The 13,994-nt window shown below is 39.7% G+C and overlaps 2 protein-coding genes across 2 annotated transcripts in view; both read left to right on the top strand.

Annotated features, from left to right (window-relative positions):
• The first annotated feature begins 4,708 nt into the window (after nt 1-4,708).
• LOC136248452 (uncharacterized) lies at nt 4,709-9,792 on the top strand. Its single transcript, XM_066040233.1, has 3 exons — nt 4,709-5,983; nt 9,551-9,656; nt 9,710-9,792. Exons 1-3 carry the CDS (start codon nt 4,709-4,711, stop codon nt 9,790-9,792), a joined length of 1,464 nt encoding a protein of 487 aa, XP_065896305.1.
• LOC136248451 (transient receptor potential cation channel subfamily A member 1 homolog) overlaps nt 9,537-13,994 on the top strand; it is a 66,433-nt gene continuing 61,975 nt past the window's right edge. The window contains exon 1 of the mRNA XM_066040231.1: nt 9,537-9,656. The gene's annotated coding sequence lies outside the window, so the exon portion shown is untranslated. The remainder of the gene's footprint in view (nt 9,657-13,994) is intronic.

Here is a 13,994-nt window from a genome sequence, read left to right as displayed (position 1 = left end):
GCATTGCTACCTATGCCATGAGGGTAATCACCTAGTTAACCAGCAGATGTGAAATTCCAAGTAGCTACAATGTGGTTATACATCTGTAGTAATAGACAATTTTATGGTGGTCTGCATGGACCATATGGTATTACAACATCACACATGTATATAAAAGCAAGTCATTCACCTAGTGTGCTTGAACAGTTATGATGTGTTAACAGTGAATAGTAATATTACAATTGTGACTTTGGTATATCAAGACACACGGTAGTGTGTCGTGCGGCCCAAGAAGCCGGCGCGTAACACCCGTGAGTATATTGACAGGAAGAAAGAAAACGCAATTTTCGCACCTCCGTAGCTCTGTGCTTCCTTGATGAAACAAGACGATTTTTGCTGTGGACATGCCCCCAAACTGCAGCACTCCACATTCCAAATTTGAGCGAAATCGCTTCGCGCGTTCCCGAGATATGCGACTTCAAAAATTGGCTCAGTTTCTTCGTTTTTTTTTTCTTCTTATTTTTCTTTTTCTTGTCGCACACTTACAAAAACTGCTATAAAACTCGAACGCCATATCCGATCGCCTTGAAATTTGGCACACAGAAGGGGGATATAAGGGCGCATCTCGGTACCAACTTTGGCTGGAATACGATAAACAGACAAAGAGTTATGAGCGATTATTCACGAAAAATAACACCAATATGTTGTCACGCCTACAGGGTAAACCGCGTATGGGAAGAAGCTGAAAATCGGTGGGTGAATAGGTTAACTATTGAACCTCAAACCTTTTGTGGTTTGAAAGAAATCGAGCTAAAAAACAGGAAGATACAACAAAAAAACCAACAGTGTGTAACAATTACGCAATCGAGATTAGCTATAAAAAAAACGACTGCTTGCCACGCCTACCAGATAAACCGCTTGGGGTAATGCTTTGAAAATCGCTGTACAGATGGAGTAATCATCTTAGAAAGGCTCATCAATGGTGTAGAAGAATCAGACTTAAAGCCACGGAGTTATATCACGAAATCCAACTTGGTGCAGCAAGTGCGAGATCGAGATACTCTAATAGAGCAGTCATCCTAATAGAGCAGTCACCCTGAAGAGAATTCAAGAGATCAGCTAGAAACAAGAAACCTGTATAGAGATCAGCTACACACAAGTCACCCTGTAGAGAGATCAGCTAGAAGAAGTTACCTTGTAGGGAGTTCATGCAACTGTGGAAAGAGATAGTTCAGCTAGAAAAAATCACCTTGTAGAGTTCAGCTACAAAGAAACCACCATGTAGAGAGTTCAGCTACAAACAAATCGCCCTGTGGAGAGATCAATAGAAGAAGTTACCTTGCAGAGAGTTCAGCTACAAAGAAACCATCATGTAGAGAGTTCAGCTACAAACAAATCTCCCTGTAGAGAGATTAGCTAGAAGAAGTTACCTTGTAGAGAGTTCAGCTACAAAAAAACCATCATGTAGAGAGTTCAGCTACAAACAAATCTCCCTATAGAGAGATCAGCTAGAAGAAGTTACCTTGTAGAGAGTTCAGCTTCAAACAAATCACCCTGTAGAAAGATCAGCTAGAAGAGGTCACCTTGTAGAGGGTTCAGTTACAAAGAAACCACCATGTAGAGAGCTCAGCTACAAACTAGTGACCTTGTAGAGACATCAGCTAGAAGAAGTTACTTTGTAGAGAGTTCAGCTACAAAGAAACCATTCTTTAAAGAGCTCAGCTGCAAACAAATCACCTGTACAGAATTCAGCTACAAATAAATCACCCTGTAGAAAGATGAGCTAGAAAAAGCTACTTTGTAGAGAGTTCAGTTACAAAGAAACCACCATGTAGAGAATTCAGCTACAAACTAGTGACCCTGTAAAGACATCAGCTAGAAGAAGTTACCTTGAGAGAGTTCAGCTACAAAGAAACCATCATTTAGAGAGTTCAGTTTCAAACAAATCACCTGTAGAGAGTTCAGCTACAAACAAATCTCCCTGTAGAGAGATCAGCTAGAAGAAGTTATCTTGTAGATAGTTCAGCTACAAGCAAATCACCCTGTAGAGAAATCAGCTAGAAGAAGTTAACTTGTAGAGAGTTCAGCTACAAAGAAACCATCATTTAGAGAGTTCAGTTTCAAACAAATTACCTGTAGAGAGTTCAGCTACAAACAAATCTCCCTGTAGAGAGATCAGCTAGAATAAGTTACCTTGTAGAGAGTTCAGCTACAAACAAATCACCCTGTAGAAAGATCAGCTAGAAGAAGTCACCTTGTAGAAATTTCAGTTACAAAGAAACCACCATGTAGAGAGTTCAGCTACAAACTAGTCACCTTGTAGAGACATCAGCTAGAAAAGTTACCTTGTAGAGAGTTCAGCTACAAAGAAACCATTCTGTATAGAGCTCAGCTGCAAACAAATCACCTGTACAGAATTCAGCTACAAACAAATCACCCTGTAGAGAGATCAGCTAGAAGAAATTACTTTGTACATAGTTCAACTACAAAGAAACCACCAAGTAGAGAGTTCAGCTGCAAAGAAATCACCCTGTAGAAAATTCAGCCACAAACAAATTGCCCTGTAGAAAGATCAGTTAGAAGAAGTTACCTTTTAGAGAGTTCAGCTACAAAGAAACCATTCTGTAAAGAGCTCAGCTGCAAACAAATCACCTGTACAGAATTCAGCTACAAACAAATCACCCTGTAGAGAGATCAGCTAGAAGAAATTACTTTGTAGAGAGTTCAGCTACAAAGAAACCACCATGTAGAGAGTTCAGCTGCAAAGAAATCACCCTGTATAAAATTCTGCTACAAACAAATTGCCCTGTAGAAAGATCAGTTAGAAGAAGTTACCTTGTAGATAGTTCAGCTACAAACAGATCTCCCTGTAGAGAGATCAGCTAGAAGAAATTACTTTGTAGAGAGGTCAGCTATAAAGAAACCATTCTGTAAAGAGCTCAGCTGCAAACAAATCACCTGTACAGAATTCAGCTACAAACAAAATCACCCTGTAGAGAGATCAGCTAGAAGAAGTTACCTTGTAGAGAGTTCAGCTACAAAGAAACCACCATGTAGAGAGTTCAGCTGCAAAGAAATCACCCTGTATAAAATTCTGCCACAAAGAAATTGCCCTGTAGAAAGATCAGTTAGAAGAAGTTACCTTGTAGAGAGTTCAGCTACAAAGAAACAAATCACCTGTACAGAATTCAGCTACAAACAAATCACCCTGTAGAGAGATCAGCTTGAAGAAATTATTTTTGTAGAGAGTTCAGCTACAAAGAAACCACCATGTAGAGAGTTCAGCTGCAAAGAAATCACCCTGTAGAAAATGCAGCCACAAACAAATTGCCCTGTAGAAAGTTCAGTTAGAAGAAGTTACCTTTTAGAGAGTTCAGCTATAAAGAAACCACCCTGTAGAGAGATCAGCTAGAAGAAGTTACCTTGTAGATCGTTCAGCTACAAACAAATCACCCTGTAGAGAGATCAGCTAGAAGAAGTTATATACCTTGTAGAGAGTTCAGCTACAAAGAAACCACCATGTAGAGAGTTCAGCTGCAAAGAAATCACCCTGTAGAAAATTCAGCCACAAACAAATTGCCCTGTAGAAAGATCAGTTAGGAGAAGTTACCTTTTAGAGAGTTCAGCTATAAAGAAACCACCCTGTAGAGAGATCAGCTAGAAGAAGTTACCTTGTAGATCGTTCAGCTACAAACAAATCACCCTGTAGAGAGATCAGCTAGAAGAAGTTATATACCTTGTAGAGAGTTCAGCTACAAAGAAACCACCATGTAGAGAGTTCAGCTGCAAAGAAATCACCCTTTTATAAAATTCTGCCACAAACAAATTGCCCTGTAGAAAGATCAGTTAGAAGAAGCTACCTTTTAGAGAGTTCAGCTACAAAGAAACCATTCTGTAAAGAGCTCAGCAGCAAACAAATCACCTGTAGAGAGATCAGCTAGAAGAAGTTACCTTGTAGATAGTTCAGCTACAAACAAATCACCCTGTAGAGAGATCAGCTAGAAGAAGTTACCTTGTAGATAGTTCAGCTACAAACAAATCTCCCTGTAGAGAGATCAGCTAGAAGAAATTACCTTGTAGAGAGTTCAGCTACAAAGAAACCATCATGTAGAGAGTTCAGCTGCAAAGAAATCACCACTGCCCAAATTTCAAGGCAATAGCTCTTTCCAATCTGAAGTTATCAATTGTCAAAGTTGGCAAATTGTGTGTGGAAGGCCCCTTTTCGCAAATCCAGTCACATATGTATTATATATATAATTTGTACATTTACTGATAAAATATTTAAAGTACATCTACTTCATCTTTTCTTCTTCCTGTAGTAAAGAAAATAAACATAGGTTAAAAAAGTCCCAAAGCTGGCCATAGGCCGGCTTTGGGGTATACAAATACAAAAAGAAATGAAATCTAATCCAAAACAGCCAAGCTGTAAAAAAAGTGTGCGGCCCTCAGAAAGGCTATGGTGAAAAAAGATGTGAAATCCAAGGTGGCGGCCAAGAAATGGCTGTGATGGTAGGTTAATGGTAAAAATTTTAATAACGACAATTCAGGTGAATTTTTGTGCCGCTTCACAAAATTTACCTGAATTGTCATTATTAAAATTTTTACCATTAACCTACCATCACAGCCATTTCTTGGCCGCCACCTTGGATTTCACATCTTTTTTCACCATAGCCTTTCTGAGGGCCGCACACTTTTTTTACAACTTGGCTGTTTTGGATTAGATATAGTAATGTCTAGTGGAGAAGGCGTTGCAGTCTTGGCTATAGCAACAGTAATTTCAATACAATTTCTCGCCTTTACAAAAAACTTGAAATTCACAGAACAACCCAACTTATCACAAAATGCTGAAATGATATGGGCGGAAATTTACCCAGTCTCTCATGAGCCATGCCTTGTTTGCTCATTTTACCGGCCACCTGATGCTCTAAGCAACCCTATCCTAAGTTTGAAAGAGGCCCTTCAACACATCAGTAGAACTAAAGGAAACCAATCTAATATTATACTAGCAGGGGACTTTAACTTTCCTAGTATAGAATGGAGTGACGGAATCGGTCATGTTAAACCTGGACCAACATATGGAGCAGAAGTGAATAACCTGTTTGTTGACGTAATTAATGATTTCAGCTTGGAACAACAGATACTTGAACCTACGAGAAACGATAACGTATTGGACTTAGTCCTGACAACATCACCATATCTTATTGACAACATCAAGGTTGTACCTGGAATGTCAGACCATGAAGCAGTTACTTTTACATTGTATACAACTTGCGATGCACCTAATAACAATCCGCACAGAACTTACCTTTTTCACAAAGCAAACACAGAATCAATGCTAGAAGATGTTAGAGCTTTTAAAGACCTGTTCTTCCAGAGTGATCCCTACAAAAGACCTGTTGAAAATAACTGGAATAATTTCAAAGATATGATTTTTGAAATGACGAACAGGCACGTTCCATCAAGAATGGTCAAGAATCGCAAAGAAGCTCCATGGCTAAATCGAGAAATTAAACGTAAGATATCTAAAAGGCGTAGATTGTACAACAAAGCTAAGGCTACACAAAATGAAAACGACTGGAAAGCGTACAGGAAGCTAAGGAACGAAGTTAACAGTTTAGTTGATAAAGCTCATAACAATTACTGTAAATACCTATTTGACGACTCCCACTGCAACAACAGAAAACGATTTTGGTCATTAATCAAGAACTTAAAGAAAGACCATCCAAACGTTACCACCTTAGAAAGTAATGACTCCCTGCTTACTTCTTCTGTTGACATTGCTAATGCATTTAATGATCAGTTCTACACTTTTTTTACTGACGAAGATAACGAAACTCCAAATCTGGACATTCCTACGTATCCCATTTGTGACCACATTATATTTTCAACCGAAGGAATTGAAAACTTACTTCAACAATTGGATACTAGCAAGGCTCCAGGTCCTGATGGGATTCCTACGCAAATACTGAAATTATGCAGAGCTGAAATTGCACCTATACTCCAGGTAATTTTTACTCAATCTTTTACCACCAACAATCTTCCAACTGACTGGCTAACAGCAAATGTTGTCCCTGTACATAAGAAAGGCAACCGAAACTCAGCTAATAATTATCGACCAATTTCTCTTACCTCTACCTGTTGCAAGGTAATGGAACATATTGTTTTTCACTCAATTATGAATCATGTAGACCAAAATAATATCCTCAATAATTGCCAACACGGTTTTAGGCCTAAGTACTCATGTCAATCCCAACTAGTAATGCTAACAGAGGAAATCTTAAAGGTAATGGACCAACAGAAACAAATAGATCTAATTTTATTAGATTTCTCAAAAGCTTTTGACTCAGTTCCTCATAAACGATTATTACAGAAACTATCACACTATGGAATACAAGGAGACCTTCATCAATGGATTAAGGCTTGGCTAACACAACGCAAACAAAGAGTAGTGCTAAATAATGTAACTTCCAGGTTTGTTCCAGTAAAGTCAGGTGTCCCACAAGGCACTGTACTTGGGCCATTAATGTTCCTACTTTACATCAATGACATATCTACAAATATCAACTCCTCGATTCGTCTCTTTGCCGATGACTGTATTATTTACAGAATTATTGATTCAGAAGAAGACAATAGTATCCTACAACAAGATCTAAATAAAGTCTTCCACTGGGCTAAAACTTGGCAAATGAAACTAAATGTTGAAAAGTGTGTTTTTCTACGTTGTTCAAGAAGCAAAACTCCCATGCTCACCACCTACAGCATTGACAATAAAGCTCTGGAACTGAAGAGTCAGCATCCATATCTAGGGGTCATATTCCACCAATCAATGTCTTGGTCCCACCACATCGATCATCTTTGCGGCAAAGCAACTAAAAGTCTCAACTTTCTTAAACGTAATATAAGTAAATGCTCCAAAGAAGTTAAGATAACAGCCTATTTAACATCAATACGTCCTCTGCTGGAATATGCTAGTTGTGTCTGGGACCCTCACCAGCTATACTTAATTAATACTTTAGAGAAGGTACAACGTCGTGCTGCAAGATGGGTAGCATCGGATTACAATCCAATGAGTAGTGTCACTTACCTGTTGGATCAACTGCATTGGAAGAGTCTACAGAGCAGAAGATGTATTGATCGTTTGAACTTACTATATAGAGTATTACATCACGCTTTGCCATCTATCCAGCTCCCTGAGTATTTCAAGCCTACTTCATATCCAACTAGATTGCATCACCAATACAGATATATAATTCCTCCAACTAGAACACTTGCTTACCAACAGAGTTACTTTCCAGGAACTATCAAGCAATGGAATAACCTCCCTAATCACATCATCGATACAGAGTCACTAGAACAGTTTAATAATTGTATTTTTGGACTAGATTTGTTGTAATTAACCCCCTTTTTGTTTTGAGGGTCCCCCCCCCCTCCTGGATGTAACCAGCACTGAGTGCTGTCTTTCCAGTATCTAATCATAATCATAATCATAATCATAAAGAGCTCAGGTATCTTTACTATTGACAATTTTGTGCTCCAATGCTTACTTGTATTGTGACACTACTTCTGGAGGAGGAGGATGGACAGTTGTAATGAGGAGACAAGATGTGAGTATTGATTTCACTAATAGAGACTGGGTAGAATATGAAGATGGGCTTGGCTTCCTTGATGGCGAATTCTGGTTAGGCCTCAGCTCTATGTGCTGCCTGACCAACCAAGGAAATTGGGGGCTTCGAATAGACTACCAATTAGAAAATGGAACAACTTCATATATTACAAACAATTGGACCAATATCCATTAACCACATCAGGGACAATCCATTTGACAGTGGCTATTCTAGAAAAAAAGGTTGTTTTTTTTTTAACCAGGCGCACGCCCACAGCGGCCGAAGGCCGGCTGTGGGCGTGCGCCTGGTTTACTGTAATTGTTTCCGTAAAAGTGTGTGTGTGTGTGTGTGTGTGTGTGTGTGTGTGTGTGTGTGTGTGTGTGTGTGTGTGTGTGTGTGTGTGTGTGTGTGTGTGTGTGTGTGTGTGTGTGTGTGTGTGTGTGTGTGTGTGTGTGTGTGTGTGTGTGTGTGTGTGTGTGTGTGTGTGTGTGTGTGTGTGTGTGTGTGTGTGTGTGTGTGTGTGTGTGTGTGTGTGTGTGTGTGTGTGTGTGTGTGTGTGTGTGTGTGTGTGTGTGTGTGTGTGTGTGTGTGTGTGTGTGTGTGTGTGTGTGTGTGTGTGTGTGTGTGTGTGTGTGTGTGTGTGTGTGTGTGTGTGTGTGTGTGTGTGTGTGTGTGTGTGTGTGTGTGTGTGTGTGTGTGTGTGTGTGTGTGTGTGTGTGTGTGTGTGTGTGTGTGTGTGTGTGTGTGTGTGTGTGTGTGTGTGTGTGTGTGTGTGTGTGTGTGTGTGTGTGTGTGTGTGTGTGTGTGTGTGTGTGTGTGTGTGTGTGTGTGTGTGTGTGTGTGTGTGTGTGTGTGTGTGTGTGTGTGTGTGTGTGTGTGTGTGTGTGTGTGTGTGTGTGTGTGTGTGTGTGTGTGTGTGTGTGTGTGTGTGTGTGTGTGTGTGTGTGTGTGTCTACCTATGTTTGTCCGTACGCACCCACGTGAGCAAAATCGTTTAATAACGGTAAAAGCAGCTTTTACGTAAGAAGTAAAAGTGAAATGAAGTCGGTGAACTTTGCTCTGAGGTGGTTTCTTTTCTGCGGACTGAAATACGGGTGTGGTGACTTTCCTCAGACTACCTTCCCCTTGAGGTTTTCAGGCATTTAGCAACTGAAAAACAACGGTGCAGGCCTCGTACACTGCCAGGAATAGCCTATCGCTTCGAGTTGAAAGGGGGCGTATCCCTTACGTACGCGAACGAAAATGAAGAGCAGCTTTGAGGCTTTGTCGAGAGAATTTGTGTGAAAAAACACGTTAGTCACACTATAAACAGTTTAGAAGATAGTTTTGTGCGTAATATGTTGGTTAAAGCGGTTTATTTAACAAACGCTTCCTTAGCAGTGCATAGCAACGTAATTAAACGAATTACGAATATTTCATGAATTACGAAATACGAGAAATAGCTAATTATATTATCAAACTACCCTATTGTAAAGTAGTAATACATAGTTGGTTAATTCATAGTAGTATATACTGTCTATAGTTATTCCAGATGAGTTAGCTAGCTGCTTGGCGCCTGGTTTTTAGAAGTAGCACAACATCAACTTGTTTATGAAATTTTCTTGTTGCGATGCAGACAATGATTTGCATCGATGCAGACAATGATTTGCATGGTGGTCAGTAGTTTACAAGGTGAATGGTGGCGCAAAGCATGCACTTTGGATCAGTCTCAACAACCCATATATAACCATATACTTCTATCATCAGGGGTAGTCTTGCCCCCAGACCTTGTAGCTACCACAGGGTCTGGGGGCGAGACTACATCAGGGGTACGCTTTGCCCTTTGTGGAAATGAATGTCAGGTCCACAAGCTGTCAATATTGATTTGTGACATCACAGAGACACGGATTACAATGTAAAATGCAGATACCATCAAAACGTAATTGCTAATTAAGAATACTACGCTAAAATATCGTTTACGTGTCTAGGTTGATCCGTATACGGTTGGTGGACTGGGCGTGAACCCCCGGCGTGAACTACTCAAGCAAGTACTCAAGAGACCTTCCTTGAGCACCCGTTCCGTTCCCTGTGCTAGTGAGTATTATTGTAATGTTTCTTGTGTGCTTTTGATCGATAATTTACTCTAGTGGTGAGTATTCGAATGTTGCTAGCCGACATGGAATTAACTGCATGCTGGCGTGCAAAAGAGACTATTCGCGCTGCTAACTGATTAATCTTACGTGTTATGTGTAATCATCATGAGTTACTATCTACCGCTAGCTAAAATGGCTGCTAATTACATTGCTTCGTGGTACGATCTGAACCTTGGCTGGGGCCGGCGTGAACACCGTGGCATAGCCGGATTCATAAATCTATGGCAATTCGATCGCACTGGACTGGACTACTGGACTGACATTTTTGGTTTTTAACATTGTGGATTTCTGAGTCTCACTAGTTAAGGACTGTTGTAAATATTTAATAGCTACAAGCAGACTGGAATATGCGAAAACTGTCCGAGTAGTAATCATGTTCGCTATGTGCTGTTTGATACTGACAGCACTTACTCCTTACCCTGATGTATAATGCTGCAGGGAATTAACACGACTGCCATAGCAATTAACTTACAAGTTGGTGATATTCTTCAGAATATCCTTAGGGCGTGGCTCGAGTAGCAAGATAGTATTGCATGACCAGACCTGCATTTCAGTGCAGGGGGAATTATGTAATTATAGTGCCTACTGAAAAATCTCTAATTGGTAAGCCCCATGCTGAAACAGAAGTCAGGCACTATGAAGCTCATGCTCTGGGGATATCTCAAAGGAGTGTCATTGCTGATTAACTATCACTGTCACATTCCCTTAAGCATTATACACCTGTATAGTGGTATAACAAACAGTAGCAAAATTCTGATTGACTATGAGACAGTTTTCACATATTACACTGCTCATATTCAGTGTTTACTAGTGGGCTGCTGCTTCCCTAAGGGCCCTTAACCAGCGAGACTAGTCATAGAAGTGCAAAAGCTAAAAATATGTTAGTCCAGTCCACTGACCAATCCCATGGCATGGCTGCAGTACATGCTAATAAAAGTGACATGTAGACTGAGGTCAACTACTAAACAAGTAGCCACTTGATTATCTTGTACGGTACTGCCCAAGTGCACTTGCTCGCACGCGCAATGTTGCTCGAGATTTAAAAAATTGCTAATTAGGAGGTGTGGCAACTCTTTCGCTTGCGATTCTCGTGAGCGAAACAGCTGCCACGCTGTCTCACGAGCGAAACAGTTGCCACAAAATCTTGAGCAACATTGCTTGTGTGAGCGAGTGCGATGTTGCGCTTGGGCTGTACCAATACATCCTAAAACAGCATAGCTGTAGCTGAGTAATAATAAAGAATGTGTGTATATACATGCATATGTGTTGTTTTTGTCAACAGAGTAGCTAGCTAAAAATCAAAGTAGCTGCATCAAGTATGCAAATATCAGAGTGAAGTATGTTGTTTCCATGGTCAAAGAATGTAGTGTATGCATGTGGGACCTAACTAAACTACACACCCATGTATGTACCTATATATGGTTTAACCACTAGAGATTTGATCTATTGAAAGTTAACAAAACTATACAATTACTCCAAAGCCATGTATATAGGTATAGTTACCTATTCTTGAATCCACAAGTAATTATTTGTGCATGTGGTTCAAAGTGTTGACTGATACCTATATGGTATCTGTTTTTTGCACCCATTTACAAGATATTTAATTATGAATGTTAAACTGTCCTGATGGTTGTCATGACTATACAGACAGAGCTAGGTCAATATACTAATGGAATGCAATCAGTTGTAATAATGTGACATATTTGACAGTTCATATGCAATGCATGCAAATAGTTTTCATGGGTTTGAGAAGAAGTGTAGGCGTAATGAATTTCATTAGCAAGTTATTGCTTTATTGTAGCTATGTGGGAGAGTAGCATACCGTGCAGTGGGGGTTATGACCTTTGTATAAATGTGTAGGTTTCTTTTAAAAAACGATTAACACTCCATAAATGAAGTGTGCTTTGCACACCAATGGTGTCATGGTACATGCACCATAACATCATTACAGTGTGAAAGCACACTTCAGTTTTTTTAGAGTGGATGCTTTATGTATAACTACCTGATCTGCAAAACCTGCAACTGGTGTGTGGGTTGGTATAAACAGAGGACCCAGACTGTGGGAATCCTTGGAATTATATATAACACAAGTACACAGAAAAATTTGGAATTTTCAACTAGAGTAGGGACCATAGCACATCAATAAAAAGTACTGAAACAAACTGGAGTAGTGCACGATATTAAACCACAGTAAAACAATAAGAAGTGTTATATCCCTACTGTGCATTTCCATTATGGTATCTTGAGCACAGTAGGGATATAACACTTCTTATTGTTTTACTGTGATTTAATATTATGCACTACTCCAGCTCTTTTTATCGATGTGCTATGGTCCCTACTCTAGTTGAAAATTTTTCTGTGTACTTGTTTGTTAACTTTTTTTGTAAATATTTATTGTGACTGGTGAACCCATGCATACCGCATCTGAAATGGCGCTGCACGCCCCAGCTATATCAATTATCGTCTCAAAAGTGAAGTATCCATTACGCTTTGTTGTCGGCTGTGTTCAACCCGTTACACAGCAGTACGAATTGAGAATTGTTTGAAAAGCACCTCTGCAATCAAAACAGCCACTATGAAAATTACAGACGATTTCCGTTATGAAGGGAAGCCATCACGTGCTATCGCCAAATCGACACTTTTCGCTGTCAGCAAAGATGATTGGGACACAAAGGAGGACACTGGTAAGTCCATGAAGAATGCATTATACGTACTACGGTATGCCAAAAAGCACCTCTCGGGCCGAAGCGATGTTGGTGAAAAAATCAAGCCCGTAGCCTTAGCCATTATCGAGTTACGCTTGTCTGAAGGCGTCAGGCAGTCAGTCAGGCAGTTAGTCAGTAGAAAGTTTCATTAAATTAATATTTTTTAAATTCCATAACTTGTTGAAAGCGTTTCAGGTCAATCTGAGAGCTTGTTTGGGTTTAGTTTTACCTGCCTCATCGTCGTCAGGAAAAATTGAGGCTGGTTTTTGGGTGATGTTATTTCGTGGGCCACGCCTACTCCTTTGTGGTCCCTACTATATAGCACTATCTGCACTGTATGATTATCAATGACTTCACAATGTTTATACATTCTAAATACATCTGTTAAGTCATGGTATCTAGTCATGTATGGCCAGACCACTTGTTTTCTGTCATAGCTGTTTTACTTTGTTCATCCTTCCTATAATCAGGGCTAAGGAAAAAAACTTGGATAACACAATGACAGTGTATTTCTGACGGGAAATGCTTGTGTTTCAGATTACAGTGAAACAAAGCAGGCTGTAGGACCAGGTGTCCTACAGACCTTCAGCACGTATGCTGTAAAGCCTTAATAAATAAAAAAAATATTATAAAAGCTTTTAACTCGCTTTTAGCATTAACAATGGTACCAATTTGCTAGTAGCATTTTCCTTCATTGCAAAACTGATGTTTTGCCAATTGTGTTAATTTTCATTTTGGGTTCTTGCAAATATGGTCACTTGAATGCAAGCTACTAAAATGTCCTACTTATTGTTCATCGTGGTATGATCTGATACCACACAATCTGGTGATTGTTATCATCCAATCAGGTGTATAAGATTACACTATGTATTCAACATGAATAGGAGCAGCCAGACAAACATTCAAGCATTGATGGCTTAATACATGCATTTAGTTTCCTATTAAGATGCCATGTGTGCCCATTGTGTCTATACATATATATGTTGAGACAAGAGATTTGGTTGAAGATAATCTGGTTTTTGAGAAACATAATGTCCTTTTTGTTGAGTCTGTTAAGTCTAAGTTTCTGTTAAGTCTACAGCATTGGTATATAGTGAATGAAGTGGTCATATACAGTACCGCTCAAACGCAACATCGTCTCGTGAGAGTGTGAGTGATAAAAAACCTTGCTATTTAAGGGGCGTGGCACCTGTTTCGCTTGCGAGTATTCATCCCATTTCGTTTGGAATGAATACTCACAAGCGAAATGGTTGCCACATCCTTTAATTAGTGAGTTTTTAATTGCTCACAGATGACGTTGTGTTTGAGCAGTACCGTAAAGTAAAATAATATGATACAAATAATAGTGAGACAACCATTGCATTGTGGTGTAAGAGACCATAAGTCATGTACTTTTTGCATCATCGCTCACGACGTACAACTTATCTTGATGGATAACTTACAGTCTCTCACACTGAGCATGTTACAATGCATCCAGCCTACCTTGAAAACTGTAAGTACGTACGTATGTACCAATCGGGTGTAACTAATCACTGGACTGGAACACTGGACTGGACTACTGGACTGATTCTTCT

Source organism: Dysidea avara, chromosome 3 (genome assembly GCF_963678975.1).
Source record: "Dysidea avara chromosome 3, odDysAvar1.4, whole genome shotgun sequence".
In the NCBI taxonomy this organism is placed as follows: domain Eukaryota; kingdom Metazoa; phylum Porifera; class Demospongiae; order Dictyoceratida; family Dysideidae; genus Dysidea; species Dysidea avara.
This window is presented reverse-complemented; position numbering and strand designations above follow the sequence as displayed.